The sequence below is a fragment of the Astatotilapia calliptera genome, chromosome 8, assembly GCF_964374335.1.
Source record: "Astatotilapia calliptera chromosome 8, fAstCal68.1, whole genome shotgun sequence".
Classification (NCBI taxonomy): Eukaryota; Metazoa; Chordata; class Actinopteri; order Cichliformes; family Cichlidae; genus Astatotilapia; species Astatotilapia calliptera.
The window spans coordinates 5860720-5878540 of NC_137429.1; the positions used below are offsets into that span (position 1 = coordinate 5860720).

The window sequence follows — 17821 nt, forward strand, 5'->3', positions numbered from 1 at the left end:
TGATATAGCTACAATATTTCGCTGCATCCATTAAGTGCACACACATGCAAACTATTTAATACTTCTGCTTTCCCCTGCCAACAAAAATAGCAAATGGAAGCAAACTGAACTATCAGTAATTATTTTGCTTTTAGGAATTATAGTCACACATAATAAAACCATCTGCCAAAAATACACATCTACTGTACCTACTGTCCAGTCATAACTCAACTGTTGCAGGTGGAAGAAATTACCAATATGTTTCCCATTTTGCAACAGATGATTTATTTTATTTGCAGAAACAGTCAACATCTGTGTTTTATCAACAACATTCAAATGGTATAAAACATAGTAAAAATGCCTTACTGAAAAGAAAAAACCCCAAAAAACTATATTCTAGGAAAAAGAAACTCTCAAAATGAAAAAAAAAGAAAAATCTGATTCGGAGGCACTTAGGCCTTGGCAACACTCGTGCAGTCTGAGTTTTCCCAGGTGGTTGTAGTCAAGCGTCAAAGGCCATGATTACAATACTGGAAGCAAAGGGGAGGACCTCAAACACAATCACATCATAGGCTGATATGTCATCACTAGCCTTAAAGCTGCTGTATGGACTTTGTCACTAATATACAACGATCAGGAGTATCAAGAGTGGGCCTCTTAAATGGAGTATTTATCAAAGTTGTATGAAAATACAGTTCATTATGGACATAAATCAACTATTTACAACAGAAAACAGTGACGGATGCTTGGTGTTTTCTTCTTGGGAATGAAAAAGTCTCTGGAATTATTTGGTTCCTGGAGCCAACTTTCCATAAAATCAAAGGTTGCGTTGGTGTCCAGTTGAGCGCAGGCCTCGTTATTTTTTTTCTTCTTTTTTTTTGTCCGAAGACAATTTTTTAAAAACATCATTCAGAGCTGGGTGAAGCAGCTGAGTCTATGTCGTCATTTTCCAGCTCGTTGGGCGAAGCCGATTGTCCTCCCTTCACTCTCTTCCACTTCATTCGCCGATTCTGGAACCAAACTTTAACCTGTAGTGGAAAAAACACAGGAAATATTAAATTAGCATATAGAATGATGACTCTACAAAGTCGTTAGCATGGATACACTGTTGAGGTAAATTAATGTAGTTAATTGTGGATTAGGGGCAAAATTGCTAAGATGTCAAAGGTTGATTTCACAGCATTCTTTGTCTTTTGTGATCAGTTTTTAGATTTGTATAGATCATTAATTGAAAAGAACAATAGTAGCTCTAGTAGTATAAACACTTTGCACTACAAATAAAGGCTGTGGTCTTAGGACAATACAAATCTAAACCAGATACCCTTCTCACAGTACTTTGAATTTTTCACCACATTTGAACGTGTAACAGGATCACTGTGGCTTTTCTCTCCAGTTTGCAATTTTTAGCAAAATTTACAACACGGTCAGCAAAAAAATAGACAAATAATCCTCCACAAATCTCCCAGCACAGATTATAAATTCACTTGGTTTGCATTGGCCTTGCAGGGAGCACGGCTTGTCAGTACAAAGCACTGAGGCCTGGCTGCAAAATCACTCCAAATGGAGGGAGAGAGTATCGTATAGACAGCAGGTCAGAAAAGTCAACTGTCAGGAAGTCAGCCTACACAGGATGTGAGTTTACTGTACTTGTGGTGTGGACAGTGCTCATCTGTATCTTTGTGCTGTTCAAAAATGAGAATGAGCTCATATTTTAACTATCCAGACATAAATAGCTGCAAAAACACACACTTCCCGAGACCTGGGGAAATTACAGAGAAAAACTGACAGGAAAAAAAAATGAAGAGTGAGCATTTGTTAAGTCTGTGACCAAGATAGTTTATTTAAAGCTTTAGAAAATGTCTTACTTAAGCCTTTATCAGTAGGTGTCTAATACAGTTGGTTCCTCAAACAGCTGGGGCCTGTACATTTTAGTTCACATTATTCACAGTGGAGGAAACAATACACTTTGAAGATTATTGTTAGCTGCGGATTTGGTGCGAGAGTGAGTATTTACAACAGAAGAATGGTGTGTGGGATGCTCCATGGCAGAGAGAAATACATGCATTTTAAAGCAAATAAACCTCAAGTTATAACCAGGCTATGCATACGCAGTTATTATGTTTTTAAACTACTTGACTATGTCAATTTGCAGACAAAAGCACAGGTTTATTTCCCTTAAAATTATAAACTAAACTCTCTCAAATAGATTCAAATTAACTCCAACCTGTGTGTGCACAATTCAAGGAAGCCTTAGGCGACCCCTGCACATCCCACTAGAAGTGTCCTCCCCTACAGCTCTGGGATTCAGATAAACCTCAGTCTGTCCATTACTCAGGACTGATTGAAAGGACGGCAAACTGCCAAAGCATGTAGGATGAATTGGAAAGCGCTGTCTGGTTGCAGTGGGAGCCCTGAGCGAAGATGGAACCTGGCTGTGTGTGAATATTTCTGTCCATGTATGTGTGTGTGTTTTTTAGGGATCTGGGAAATAGATTTAGGAGCAGACGGCAGCATGTGTGGTCACTGTGGCACCACGGCCTCATTAGAAGGAGCTGAGAGGGACAGTGGCTTGACAAGCAGACCGGGGTTTGATCCAGCAGCATCGACACATGTTCGCCCGATTTCATCGAGTCTGGAGCTGCCACCCACTCATTAAAGCTGCATGTCATTCTGCTAGAACCACAGAATGAAAACTACTGTGGAAAAAACATGTTCATTGTACTTCAAATGCCTCTGTGTTTATGCATTGGTATTTAGTACAGGGGAAGGACAGACATTAAGGCTTTCCAATATGTTCCAAGATGTTGTATGATGTTGATGTGGAATGATAACATTATGGTTCATCCTGCCCTGCTGGAAATTGTATATTAGGGAAAAGCGTTGTACCTGTCTCTCTGTGAGGTCCAGGTTTACAGCGATCTCGTAGCGACGCAGCCTGGTCAGGTAGTTATGGTGGGTGAACTCTGCCTCCAGTTCTCTCAGCTGCTCCTTGGTGAATGCTGTGCGCTCTTTTCTTGCCTTGCAGCTGGAATCCACCTTAAAGCTGGACTCCTGGATATCTGGAAAGAGAAAGGCATTTCATAGAGTGCGAGCCATTTGCCAGTTTATTCCTTTAAACCAGAGATTCCCAATCAGGTGTCAAAGTGCTCTAATGGGTTTGTCGACAGATGAAAAAAAAAAAGAACTATTTATGAATTGGGGTTTGAGTGAAGAAATGACTATTAATCAAAAGTCAAAGTAAAGGCATAGCTTTTTTCAGCTGCTCCCAAGGGGTCGCCACAGTGGGTGGATCCACATATTTGATTTGGCACAGATTTTTACACCAGATGCCCTTTCTTATGCAACCCTTCCAAGGATTTGTCTCTCTTCCTAGTTTTGAATTGCAGACCTTTCGTGTATTAGGTTATGTGAAAATATTAACCACTACACAAGGGAGCTACTTTCCAGCCAACATAACGGCATAAATCAGTAAAATAGAAGAGTAAGCCTAATGGCCAATAAGAATCGAAACTTTAAAAGATTAAAATTATCAGTAAAAATGAGAAGGTTCTGCGTGTTGGTGTATCTGCCAGTTAATACCTTTAGCTAGCTAAACATTGTGAAAAATAGTTTCAATGGCAAGCTAAGGTTATGAATATTTTCTTAGTTAATAGGATGGCTACCAAATTGAAATTGTTAGTTAAAATGTGGATCATCAAATAGAATTTTAACTTAACATCCTAGATAAATAATAGACTAATATAAGAAATTGGCTATAATTACAAATAATTTTGTGCCCAGACTAAATATTGTACATAGTTTAACAACAATAATAATAATAATAGTTAATATAGCAAGCTAAAATGAATAAATTGAAAATTATAGCTAATTTTCTGCTAAAATCATGAATAACAATAAAGAAATTTGCTAAATATTGTGTTAAAAGATTGAAGAGAAAATTATACAGAAACAGCTGAAAGTGCTCAATAAGGAACAGTGGTATACATGAATTCAGATAAGAATATTTGAACATTAAGAAGCTGTGTTGATGGCTTTCTCTATGAGTCTGTTTGGATCAACTTAAAGGGAAAGTCAGGTGACACAAGGAAACCAATGCTTTAAAGCTGTTTGCAGTGAAGGTAATAAATGATCTGTACGATCCCATAATTTTTGTTTAAAACTAAATAAAAATGATCAGCATCCCCTTTCTTCACAAGCAGCTACTTGACCTGGAGACCCTTCATTTTCCTATCATTCACAGCTAATCTGATTTAAATTAGCTCCCCACTCATTTTGTGACTGGCCTCTAGTTCGCAATTAAACTGACCTCAAGACCCTTTTCAACCAACAAACCATAACTCCAAAGGCTCTTTAAAGGGTGGCCCCTCATATAGTAAACACTAAAACCAGCACTTTTAAAAGAGACCACCATGACCTGGCCTCACGAGTCGCGTACACCTGCAACCTGCGCATGCCGTGGTTATTTTTTGCTGCTTATTTCCCCTTATTTGTCTGTTCATGAACACATGCTGTAAGTGCAAATGTCTTCCTCTAAACATTCCTTCGCGATTTATGTATGTAAGAGCGTATCAGCACAGGGCAGGGGCCACCAAACCAGCCACAGAGGGCCTAAGTTAGTGGAGGAATGCAGCGGAACATCGTTAAAGCCTCTAACAAAAGAACAAAGGTGCGGATGTGTCCAGGTCGGAGTGCTACGTCGGTGTGGGTGTGTGTGTCAGAACAGTCCCCGTGGGAGTGCTCGGGGCAGATTCACATTAACTCATCTTTACATGACAGCAAACATCAGAAAAAAAGCCTTGAGATATCTCTGTGAATGTGGCAGTCAGAAAACCCACAGCCTAAGATTATTCAAGAAATAATGCGGTTTATACATTTATATATTTCCCTGCATTTCTCACATAGCTTAGAGAAATGGCCAAATTTTAAACCTCATTAACAGGATAAACATATATGAAAGCTGGTTGATTTACCTTTAAGTAAAACCTCTCCTGTGTATTGAAGGGAATGAGTTTCGGTAATAATTGTGCAGGGGTAGAGACACCAGCAGCTGATGTAATCACCAGAAAATGGTTCTAATTTGTCAAAGTGAGAAGTTCTGCTCTGTGCTTGCCAGAGCAGCGTGCCAGAATGTGAAATGGACTGCAGCACCTGGGCCAGATGTGACTGGGCAAACCAGGACATACAGTGTTTGTGCACACGTGTAGTTTTTGTGTACAAACGCCTGATGTGCCATGTGGTTTGTTAGGGAAAAAAAGAAGATTTGTTTTTGTGGTTCAAGAATCAATAACGACGGGCATCCTCAAGTGTGCCGACTTTTGAAATTTCCCAAGACAGGTTTAGCTGCTTTGAACACCTGGCAGGGCACATACTGGCTCTCACCAAACAGGCCCCCAATAAATATCCTGCACAGCCAGAGGCCATAAACTAGCAGGGAGAGGGCTTCTGCACACAGCAGGGTCTCCCAAAGGCAAACAGCATTTGGTGCCTTTCTGGGTGGATGGTGCAAAAGGAGTTTGTCTTCATCAGGACTGAATTAAAGTTGTTGTAAATTAGTGATTGTTTTAAAGCAGAAAACCCCAGGCGAAAACTACTGATCGCAAAAATGTGTGTGCTAAAGTTCAAGACTGAATTTCACAATGTATTAAGACAGTTTATTGGCTAACGTTTATTTTAACCCCTTTAGATAGCGTCTTTAAACTGTTCTCAGTTAATAAATGTTTAATTTCTTATTACAGCACTTTATGAGAATGGTGCTCAAACTTACTAGGCATTTATTAAAGGAATAACATTTACCAAGAACCTCATTCATCGTCCTAATCCTAATAGAGATTAAGCATATAGTTGCAAACTATTTGTATTCTAAGATATTTTAACCAAAATACTTCATAAGCTTGTGATGCAATGGGCAACAGTATATCTTTCTATCAAGCCAAAGATTTCATGGTTGTACATTTCCAGTAACTGAGCACAGTTTTCTGTTTTTCTATTTTATACCCTTGGCTTATGGTCATGGACCCCTAGGTATGATGTACATTTGTGCAGATCATGCTGCATTTAATCAAAATCAGCAGCTTTAAAAAATATTTTTTTAAAAAACATTTTTACACCTACCTGAAAAATCATTTTTTGCATGTGTAGAATCATTTTGCAGTGCTTTATAGTATACATTTATTGCTTGTTTGTATATGGATGGTTCACAGAAGCAGTTAAATTGTTGAAAAAGCATCAAAATGCATGTAGCAAAACCATCCGAGCTGTTAGAGGAAGTATATTTGCTAACAGTTACTGTGTTAAGTGTTAACACGCTCATTTTGTAATGGTGAAGAACTCCTTTTCATGCATGTCAGACCTTAAAATTTAATATCAAAACCATATTGATTTTAGGGCCAGCAACAGTCAAATGTTTATAACAGCATCCCTGTTAAATATCACAGTGTTATGATGGTCAAATTTTGGATTGCAGTCAATGTCAGATCATATCATTTTGGTTTTAAACATTTGGAAACTTTACCCGAGTGCACCACATTTCCATATCAGAACAAATACACAGAAGCAGACCGTATAGCAGCTGCTATGTATGTGCATGTAATGTGAATGCCTTCAGGACATTTTCCTAATATATGCTCTCCTACCAGCTAGTCAATTCGAAAAAGTGAATGGTTCTTTTCTAAAACCCAGAACTGATGCGGTGGTCAGACATGTTGCATGCACTCAGTGGGAGATTATGTTACGGCTTAACGACAGGAAAATGTCAATGGATAAGAATGTAAGAAGTGGGCTCACAGGAAAGTGATTTTACCAGACGTGGTCTGGCATGTTTTCAGCGTAGAGAGTGGAGGTTACAATAAGGTAAAAAAAAAAGGAGGGTGGGTGGAGTGGGCTGGTGTGTGGGGTGCTCCCTCACCTCCTCTTTTTCAATTAGACTCATGTCTGTTGCATGCATTGGTCATGTAGTATTTCCAAATTTGCACGCTTTACAATCAGACATGGTCTGTTATGTTTGGACAGGTCAGGGTTAAATACTGGACACTTTAGATGACACCATCTTTAGCAACATGCACTAGTGTACTTCTCTATGTGGTTTGAATTCAATATTAACATTTCTGGACACTCATCGCTCTTATGAATGCGTTATTTTTGTATTTGTCTTGGTCTTTTAATTCTGTTTTGGGTTCCCCTTTTTTAACTTTTGTTTTAATTTCTTTGATATTTGCCTGGCAAGTGGAGTGTTGGCTATATGAATAACAATTACGCCACACTTGCTTGAGTTCTAATAACAAAATTTCATTTAAATATATATTAAAATGTGTAAAAAGTTACATTTTTTCCAAAGTATGGATGCTCATTTTTCTTTCCTGTAAGACGCATAAATCACTGTGTTTATTACAGGCTAAATTTACCAAAAGCGTCTACAAATGAAATATGAACGCTCCATATGTTCTGGATGTGTTTTTATTTTGCTAGGGTGACAGTCCCCATAATAAAACCTTCACACATTTAGATTCACTTTAAAACTAAATGTTTCCTTTGGCCTGTTGTTCTGCTGCTAATGTTTCGCCTGAAACTTTTAGGATTGGTCTGTCGTCTGTTACTTTTGTGTCCTATTAGCAAGTGTGAAATATGATAGGCGAAATTATCTAAGGGCATTTCTTCTTATTGATGTTTGAGCATAAAAATATATTAAGTCATTTTTTGTGGGAATTTTTTTAGGAAATATCTGGAAAGAAAAATTGTATAAAATTAAATTAAATACATTGAAATATCACCAAATACAGTTTTTTTCAACCCTTTTATCCGCTTGAAAAATTCATAGCAGCAATCAATACGCAACAGGATTGTGTTCAGGAGAAAAATACAGCGCAAAATCCCCAAAAGGCCTTTAAACGCTTTCCTCTTCACACCCAACTTCGTTTTTTATCATAATTTTTAATGTCGCCCTGCTATAATAAATCAAAGGTCTTTTTCCAACGGATACAGCAGCAAAATGAAAAGTTCAAATGCCTCATGAATCATCCTTTTGAAAGCGCTGGAACAATAAGAGGATGCAACTGCTACTTAAAGTGTGTCTTGAACACAAAAGTCTCGTCACCTACTCACCTTTTACATAGCGATCGTGTGAGTGTGCTGCTTTAAGGCTGATTTGGTGAGGAAATGCAGAGAATTTGTGTCATTGCCAGCTGTGATACAGGGCGCGGGAGGAATTCTTGACCTTGATGCGTATTTTTTTGATTTTCAGTGAGGTAAGAATGACGTAAATATTGTTTTTAGTTGATCTGTTTTTACACCTGTGCAGTAGTTTGGCATAAAAACTAAAGGAAAACAATTGTGGAAGTGTTTTTTTTTTTTTTTTTTAGTCTAAAATTTATCAGAGACCCTAAACACAAAAATATATCTGCTTTTTTTTTTTTTTACCACTCCTAAATTTGGCTATTTGCTTTCAAATGCCTGTAGGGATCACTGTTTTTTCTGTTCTCCTATACTTTTAAACCAACACACACCAGGTGGCACCCCTTGATCCCAGCTCGCTGGCTTACCTGTGACATCTCTTTTCCTCTTATTGGAGCTCTTCTTGTCCGAATCGGCCGACGCCACGCTCTGGGGTGAGTATTCTCCCTCCATACACCCGGGCACGGTGCCTGGAAGCCTGTCCCCCCCTACACTGTCCAGCTCAGGCCCTCCAGCCCCACTGCCGCCGCCACCTATTACTGCAGGGGCAACAGGCGGGCAGGCCTCAGGTGCTCTCACACGAGTCTCACATTGGTTGAACTGCCAGTCAGCTCTTTGGTAACCCCCTTGGCTCTCTTGGTACAGTCTGTCATCGCGAGGGTAGGCTGCGTGCGGCGTGCTCGACACCAGGCAGGAGGTGGAGAAATCTGTGTAGGCCAGGAACTCAGGCTTCTGGTGGAGGGAGAACGGGGCCTGTTGGTAGGGCGACTGCAGATTCACCCCTGGGACCCCAGAGTGAGGGTTCCTCATGCAGCCCCAGATGGGGCTGCTGGGATGGGCGCTCCGCATGCAGCTGCTGGCCGGCTGATCCATCGTGATGCAAAAACCCTTCGCACGAGCACAGTCTTTTTCCTGTCGAGGAATTTCAACCTCTCTCAGAAAGTAAGTTAGGACTAGAAATCGATATCTTTGTCACTTTTGAGTAATATCCACTTCAGCTGACTAAATGAACACCATCGTCTTACTGCATCTACTCACTTCTGTCAGAGGCTGTTGACGCTTCCACAGCCCAGAGCACGTGAGGATAGACACCTTCCTGTGACAGCACGTTTCCCTCTCTCTCTGGGAGCGTGCGTGACGTCCTTTGGAGCCTCTGGTCCTGACACACTCTCACACACTTTCCCTTCTGCGTCGCTCTCACACACACCCTCTCTCCTTCCCAGATCTAACCAAGTTGCTGCTCTTCGGGAAAGCGGCATCCACAACTGTATAACTCCCGTTCTCGGGCTGGCTGTTTTCACAACTCTTCTAAGGCATTCTTGACAAGTGAGCCCTCCTCCTTTTTAAACATATAGGTGGGAAAGAGTGGCAAGTTTATGGAGTGTAACGTGAGACTGCAGAGGAGGAGCCCTGCCGGCCACATGTTGGTAGTACCCTCCAACCAACCCTGCCTCATCAAACTATTAATCACAGGGGAAATTTTATATGCACATCTAATGGGCTTTCCAGACGTGGTGCTTTTAAAGGGACATTGTCTGAAAAGTATAAAGCAAGCACCCACCCACATGGGAGCTGGGGGACCCTGACTTATTTCAACTCCTTAGTGCTTTCTGACACCCAATTTAGTTCCTTTTTTGACACCCTTTAGAGGAAAGTTAACCGTAACCCTTTCCCTCTGCACCCCTGATCCTTGCCTGTCCTCTCCAATCTGAAAAGTCTTTCCTTTTTTTCCTCGTGCTGTTTTTATGGCTGTGTAAGTGTGTGTGCACATTACTGCAACACACCTAAATCCACCTGGCTGGACTTATTTAACTTTGAGGTGAAAGGACAACTGGATTTGATATTGACTATTCAAGCGCTCACACCTCCTGAGGTTTTCTCACGTTATTGAAACACAGTATGAAATTTCACCGTCGTATTTTACACATACAATCTAATATTTCCCCTAAGCAAACACTGTGACTGGGAGGGGAGAGGGGGGTCTTTGTCAGTTCATTTTAATTTTGTGATCCTGCATCTCTTACTAAATCTCTCTGAGATGTCAAGCAGCGTCAGCAGCAATTGTTTGCGACACCAATCACATGTAGATTAACCGCATTTGGATGAAGCAAGGATGCAATTATTCAATTTTCTGATCGCTGATTTCTAATCTCTGCATGCTACACATGATAGAAGCCACTTCCCCATGAAGTAATGTCTCTAATACCATTGAAACCTTTTTGGCTAAACCAAATTTTGGATTCAATTTCAGCGTATCTGTTACCCAATAAACCCGCTGAACCGCACTTTACTTAAATGCAGTTTTTCTTCATACTGCTCATATTTGCGAGCTGAGCTGCTTGCCTTCCTCACGCGTCCTTACTCTGGTCTTGACCTCTCATATCGCACCTTGGAAATAAGAAAGAGCTGGAAGCTGTGGGAAAAGAAGTGAGAAAATAAACATGTTAATAAAGACACAAGGCACGCTAAAGGAGAACTGATTTGAAGCCGTGAAGAAAAAACAGGAGTTGAAAATGCCCTCTTTCATTTTCTAAATACTAGAAAATAATTTGACCTGCTTTTGAGAACATTTCATTCAGTTGCCGCAAAACAAAAATAATAAGTAAAACGTCATAGCAACAAATAAAAGGTTGGAATGACATTAAATCAGATTAGGAAATGGGCAACAAAACCAGGAGTGGACAAAAGAGAAGAGAGTAAGTGAGACGGAGAAGGAGAGGAAGAAAGGAGAGTGTTTGAGGTCACACACCAAACCCTTTCCATTTAGCCAGCAAATTGTTGAGCCATGAAGCATCCCTCGCTTTTACTGGCAGTCTGAGCCTTGGCCACACCGCAGGGAGCAGGAGTTACTCTACATTTGTGGTCAAAGAAGAGGCCATCTGTGTGTCAGTATAAATTAGTGTGTCTGTGAGTGCGTGTGTGTGCAATGTGAAAATTTACGTCATTAAGAGAGCGCACATGTGCGTGTGTTTCAAGAAGAAGACACGCAGGGTATTTTTATGTGTTTCGGTGAATGTGAGAAGCTATGTGTTTGACATTAAAGGATATAGAAATGGTCAGCATAAAATTAATTTGCCTAGAAAGCCATATGAAGTAAAGTCAAGCAAGTAAACATTAGCAGATATCTGCTTATGAATATGTGGATCCAAAAGAGTTATAGCTTTGTTCTATTGACAAATACAATTTGAATTGGTATATGAACAGACCTGCTTAGTAAGAAAAGAGATTTAGGGCCAGATTTATTGACATATTGTGCTTTTGGTTTTGGAAAAGAAAAAAACTGTCTGTTTTTACAAAGACAGCGCAGTCACCAAACCAATGTAAGAGGTGGGAACTCAGAGATTTTTGCACTTTACCCAGTTGCACATGTATTTCTGGGAGTTCTTTTTGTAAGGTGCAAAATATAGAGAGGAGAATATTTAAACTCAAGCACACTGATTTAAAAATGCAATTCACTGCTAATTGTACTGATATTAGAAAAAACCAACCCATCCTATATTTTGTACTTGATATTCAAATGAAGTCACTACACCTGTTTTTAGAAAATACTGCAGCTTTCGTAAACCACACACATGCTTTTCTAAAACTGCACAAAACCTCTAAATTAATGTATGGATAAATAGCTATTACCGTGTTTTCCGCAATATAAGGGGCAAAATCTTTTAAGTTTCTCAAAAATTGCCTTATAATCCAGTGCCCCTTATGTATGAATTCTGCTTGTGCTTACTGAACTTGAACCAATTTTATGTGGTACACGGCGCTCAAAAATCTGTCAAAAATGTTTTAGTATGACTTTGGTAAGCTACGGAGCCGCACCGCTTGACATATTGTTGGAGCATTACGGCTGCCGTAGTTAGGAGCCTCACGGAGTAATCTGGGTCCAAGACTCTGTCAATTTCAGGTCCCAAAGTCGAACAACCACTGCGGCATCACTGAGACTTAAAAACTGTCTAAATTCTTTCATCTTTAATAAAATTATCAGCGTTGCTGCTTTACCAGGTGTAACAACTAAGTTTAACATCCAGGCATCCATGAAAACAGAATTTATTAAATTTAACAGTCTGAAGTTAGCAGGAAGTAAGCAGGAAGTTAGCTCGCTAGTTTCCACCTAAACATGATATAGCATGCTCTGACTGAGAGATTTCTGAAAACTAAACAGCAGTGGCGTTTGCAGGGTTACTGAAGTTGGCCTAGCTGGTATATAATGATGTGCTAGGGACACAGTTATGTTAGCATAACATAAACACAGTGAAGCTGGAGGATGAATGCTAACTTTTTTCCACTCGATAAAAGTTAACGGGTTCAGGATGGTTAGGGACAAATGATATCGCATGGCAGGATGTTGTAAACGGACCAAACTTCAGTCAGGAGAACTGAGATAATCCATCCACAATATGAGGTTAGTCATTAATATACTGAAAGAACATGGAAATAGATCAGCTGCGAGAGAATTCAACATTAATGAATCAATGGTACAGTAGAGGATGAAGCAAGAAGAATAAGTTGAGTCAAATTTGACTAATCTGACTGTTTTGTTTCGCTTAATGCACCCATTATAATCCGGTGCACCTTATGAATGAAAACAGACTTGTTCATCGACAGTGCACCTTATGGTCCGAAAAATATGGTACTAGAATTCATTCAGAAAATTAATGCCATTCATCTTGTATAAATACATACATGACATTCTTGCCCATGCATACAAGATTTGTGCAATAAGTTGTGATAGAATAAATTTATTTTCAGGGTTGTTCTACATCTGATCTGCCATATCTTGTCACTAACTTTAGGGGTTATAAAGGTCTATGTCAGTATATCAAACACACAAAGGAAAAGTAAAAAGGAAAACAGAACTTACCCTAAAGATAGACTTGATAGGATATAAAAATGTCCCAGTAGCTGTGATAGAGCTCAGAAGAGAACTGCTAAAATTCCCACGCCTCACATACTGTAGCCCAATCTACTACTACATGGACATCTTTGTGAAATTTCAGCTAGGTTTTACCTCACCATCTCCCCAGTGCAACATCCTTCTAATGTCCTATTGAGCTTGTGTGTTAATAGAGCAGGTAATCATCCGGAGAATTTACAGCTTGCTTACTCAATCCAAGCACCCATTCCTCCATCGCCACACGTGACCCAAACGGAGTATTTCCCCTAGTGAAAACACATCTGAAATCTTCTAGATTGGAAAATGCCCCGTGTTTCTAGTCTGCATGTATCCACATCTCCGGCCTTTAAAGCAAAACAAACTTTGTTCTGTGCTCTCAGCAGTGTTTTTGGGTCAGATTTAGAGCTGGAATGGATGAAATTAACTTTTCGTTGCAGAAAAAATTAATGGAATCTTTGTATTATTTCCTGTAGAAGCATAGAGGCAGTGTGAGAGTGCAAGACAGAGCCCAAGAGCCAGTGTCTCTTTTCTAAAATTTCACTACCTAACTTACTTTACAGCTACTCTTGATTTTATTGGAATGAATTGATTTTACTGTTACATTTTGCAATTATAAAAGCCATGCAGTTTATGTTCTATTTTTCCACAAACATACAACTGTCAACTAATATTCGAACAACACAAAAATGGAAAATCAGCTGATTTTTACATTTATTGAAACTGAATCCAATCCTCTTTACTATCACAGTAGTGAGCAACACTGCTAAACTGGGTGTGCAGAAATTTTAGGGGGTTATGCACAATGGAGAAAGTACGTGTGTCCAGCTTTTAAAGACTGACTCCATCAAACAAACTGTCATTTGTTTTGGGCTTTTCAATGGATTTGTCTCCAATAGGAGAACTCTATACCATCACCGGCCTTATCCTCTAAGAAACTGAAGTTTTGTTTATGTTGAAAAATGTTTTACACATTCGATTTAGTAATGCATGTGAACATTTCTTGTAACGTTGTGTTTATTTAAGTGAAGGGGTGAGTTTTTGAGAAGCCTATGAGTCGGTGGACTGAAGTCATAGGCACCACACATTGCAGATAAATGAGCTGGACATGAGTCACATCACCCCTCACCCTGCTGACAACCTGTTTCTGTCAGTCTAGCTCCATGTGTGTGTTTAAGAGTGTGTGTTTGTGCACAACAGAGAAAAACTGAGAGAAGAGAGAGAATAAGAGAAAGCTCGAGTACGCACACGCATGCAGAATTTGTAAAAGACTGCTTTGCTGTCATGTCCCTATAGATGCAAACTTCCATAGGAATTGAATATGTATGTATGTATGTATGTGTGTATGTGTGTGTGTGTGTGTGTGTGTGTTTTCATCTGATCCATCTTCATGACACTGGCAGGATTAAAGCCCTCCATCAGTCTCTTGAGTCTGACAGCATGACCTCCTGTGACCTCATGTTCACCTGGGTCTGACTGGACTGTGGGAGCCTTTTCTCGGCTACTGTCTTGAAAAACAAGCGTGGAATGAATATAGTAGAAAGGATTTTGAGTAAAATCTGGTAAAAGTGTATAAAGAAAGGAAACAGCATAATAAGAATAATGTTGAAATAATGTTTCAAATGTTAAAAAAAAACACTTAAATGTCTCTGGGTTTGTTTGACTCTGTCTCGTTAAGTAATCTCATGATTAAATAACCATGACACTGAGATATCATCAGTCCAGCTGGGACACATATAGGAGCTGATAAACAAGGGAACACTTGTCTTATTGGAACTAAAGCCAATAACCAAAATCACAACATGAAATCTGCTTTTGTGTAACCACAGAATACAAGAACATGGGTGCTCTGAGGCACGGAGCTTAGGGGTGTCAATAAAGTTCAACATGGCCTGGCTTTTTTGAGTTAGCTGGCTTGACTAAACCTAAAACTCCAGTCAAAGGGAGGAATGGGCATAATGCAATGGTCAACAGTCACAACAGTCAACAGCAACAGTTTTTGTTTTTGCTTCAGGCTGTACACAAAAGACACTTCTAATGCATTTTTTGACTATTCTTCTGTGCAAAACGGACCACGTGTGTGCTTCTTCCAATCAGAGACAGAGACGGAATATTATTGGTGACAAATAGACATTAGACTGCACTTCCAGATGTCTGAAACATCCATGTGCTTTTTGGTGCCAATGGTAGATTTTAAACTGAAATTCTGAACATAATCTTTTATGGAACAGGTCTTGTTGTCAACATTAGCTGAGAGCCCTATGAGCACAGGTAGACAGAGGTGGATTTTATTTTATCCAGAAAAATTATCAATAATTTTTTTGAGTGTAAAATATAACATTTAAACAGTACTAAACTCAGGTTTAATCTTCTTGTGACATTGCCAATCTTTTCCTAATTTAATTGCGATGACCTCAGCAGCCAAACATCCTACCCAAACACCAAGAGAACAACAAATGAAGAATTAATTCAACAAAAAAATATTTTATTTATATTTATTTACTCCCTTTTCCACCAGGATATGACTCTTCAGATTAAATATGTTTTACAGCAGTGTCCTGGCCAAGACAAACATCAGCGCGATAGACTGATAACACACACACACAGAAATACACACAGAATTAATAAGTATACCAAATGTGCAAGTGATAATGAGTAAAATGGAAAAACAACCAAAATACTAATAAAGCCTACGACATGAGCAAAGGTCGCCGTCTCATTCCAACAAACAGGGATAGTGTTATTCAGGGAAAACATTTCCAGCTTGAAGTAACTGCCTGCAGGTCATTTAAAAATCACATTTTTAGTGGATTTTGCAGCTGAGTCCAGGTGGACCAAGCTGCAAATTTGAATCTCTTTTTCCATATTCAGTGTGGACTTCTGGGACACCAGAAGGACTGAGGTCTTGGGACTGTAGACAATAACTTCCCACACTTTTCTGATGAATGTAGGTCAGTAAGATGGAAGCAAGACAAGAGCAGCCTTATAAACAAGAATGTACCAGTGGCTCAGTCTACAAAATAACAAAACAATATGTATGTACTGTACCAATCAACGGTGAATTTACTCTGGTAGTCACTTCAGCAAAAACTTTGTCCATCATGGTCGAACTTTAAACAGTATTTTAGTTGCTGACCAGGTCATAATCACGTCATCATATTTGGCATGTTAAACATCTTTGGGTATGTGTAGCATCTGTATGTTTAAACTACTGACTGAATTGTTATAGAAACTCATCTAACAAGTATTACTTGTAATTATATTATACAGTTAAATTTCAAATGTTTTTAAATGTAAGTAAACTGTGCTTATTTTTTTTGTATAAACTGCTTTTTATAAGAGCTATTACAAATAGGGAAAATTGAGAAATAGCTGGAAGTGGTTATTCATGCCCAACTTGTTTCAAAAATAATTTGTAATGCACAATAAACTGTACAAACAGCTTCAGGCACAGAGAGATGTGGGTGAAATGGATGGTGTGTTTTTTATTCTTAGTTTGCCAACAGCATTACCTAAAGTCATTAGCTGCGCAAGCTAAATGACTGACTGCTATGCTGACAAATGGGCAGGATTTTGTGGTTGCTTAGCCAAAACAGCAGGATGATGTCAGTGCTCCTGGCTGTGAAAATGTCTTAAAATAAAAATAGAACAGTTTTTAGGTCGGTTGAAAAAAAAGGTGATTTCTCTTTCACAATAAAACCTGCTTTAATGATTGTTTTGGCTACATGGCGGCTAAAAGCAACTTGTAAGCTAAGATAAAGTGTGATTCTGCCCACATGCTGAATGTAAGTTCTTTGGGTTATTTTGTTCATGTTATGAACCAATATAACTCCAACAAAAATACCTGGTTCCCTGTCTCCTAAATGTTCCAGTGTGCTTGTGTTCACTAGCTAGAAGCTAGCTAGCTAGCTATGTGTGTACCATCTTTTGCTAAGTAGGCTAGATTAAAACTTTGTCTGTTTAGTAAATAACAGTACTGAGACACAATCAAAGCAACAGGATTGTGGATCATAAAGTGCTTAAAGTAGTCAAGCAGACTCATGAAGCTGCATTGAACTGCTGAATGCAACAGTTTATTAGGAACAGGTGGCATCCTAGCGGTGGGTGTTGTGTTGCTTTTAGTGTTTGTTATTTTTCTGTTCAAATATGGTGGTTTATGCAGCCAAATTTATTTATTTTTGCCTGTTTGTATAGGCGTCATTGATGTGTATTTTTGGATGTGAGTCCATCATTTTTGTTTAAAATAGTATATTCAATTATCTTTTCAACATAATTCGTTTGATCTCTTATAGTTGCACCACCTGGCTTGTGTTTCTGGGTTTTACTTAGACTTCTTTATTAACTTTTATGTTTAATGTAATGATATTTTTTTTTAATCATTTTTGTCAAGTTAACATTTTCCTAATTTTGCATTGTAGCCCACCTGACACAGAAAGTGTGCCAGCCTACACATGAGTGGGATTTAGCTATTTCTATCCATATTTAAGGAAGAAATGCAAACCATTTCTTACACCTATTAAACACCACCTTTGGTCTTCTGCATGATGAATTATCCTTTTCAAAATTATTACCTTTTGACTTCAATATAATATTAAACAAATAAGTCTCACATGGTTGTGGTAACCTGATATTTGAAAACAGCCAAATTGCTGGACAACATTGCCTCAACAGCTTTAATAAATGTTGATTACTTAAAGAACTAATAACTCTTACAAGTGTATTTTATTATGAATTTATTGTCATTTAAAAAGAAGGTTTAGCCACCTGAAATTTTAGTTTTTTAGAGAT

The 17821-nt window shown here is 38.9% G+C and overlaps 1 protein-coding gene across 1 annotated transcript; it reads right to left on the reverse strand.

The window, feature by feature from the left end:
• Positions 1 to 247: 247 nt before the first annotated feature.
• Positions 248 to 9489, reverse strand: meox1 (mesenchyme homeobox 1). Its single transcript, XM_026178099.2, has 3 exons — positions 8514 to 9489; positions 2866 to 3038; positions 248 to 1007 (listed from the first exon to the last, which is right to left on the reverse strand). Exons 1-3 carry the CDS (start codon positions 9016 to 9018, stop codon positions 885 to 887), a joined length of 801 nt encoding a protein of 266 aa, XP_026033884.1. The 5' UTR covers positions 9019 to 9489; the 3' UTR covers positions 248 to 884.
• Positions 9490 to 17821: the final 8332 nt, after the last annotated feature.

What these genes read in the sequence shown, in the direction of transcription:
- meox1 (XM_026178099.2), bottom strand. Translation starts at nt 9,018, where the DNA reads ATGGATCAGCCGGCCAGCAGCTGCATGCGGAGCGCCCATCCCAGCAGC. An exon ending in GAGGAAAAGAGATGTCACAG is followed by an intron (nt 3,039 to 8,513) that starts GTAAGCCAGCGA and finishes TTCTCTTTCCAG; the next exon opens with ATATCCAGGAGTCCAGCTTT. An exon ending in TGGACCTCACAGAGAGACAG is followed by an intron (nt 1,008 to 2,865) that starts GTACAACGCTTT and finishes TTTCCACTACAG; the next exon opens with GTTAAAGTTTGGTTCCAGAA.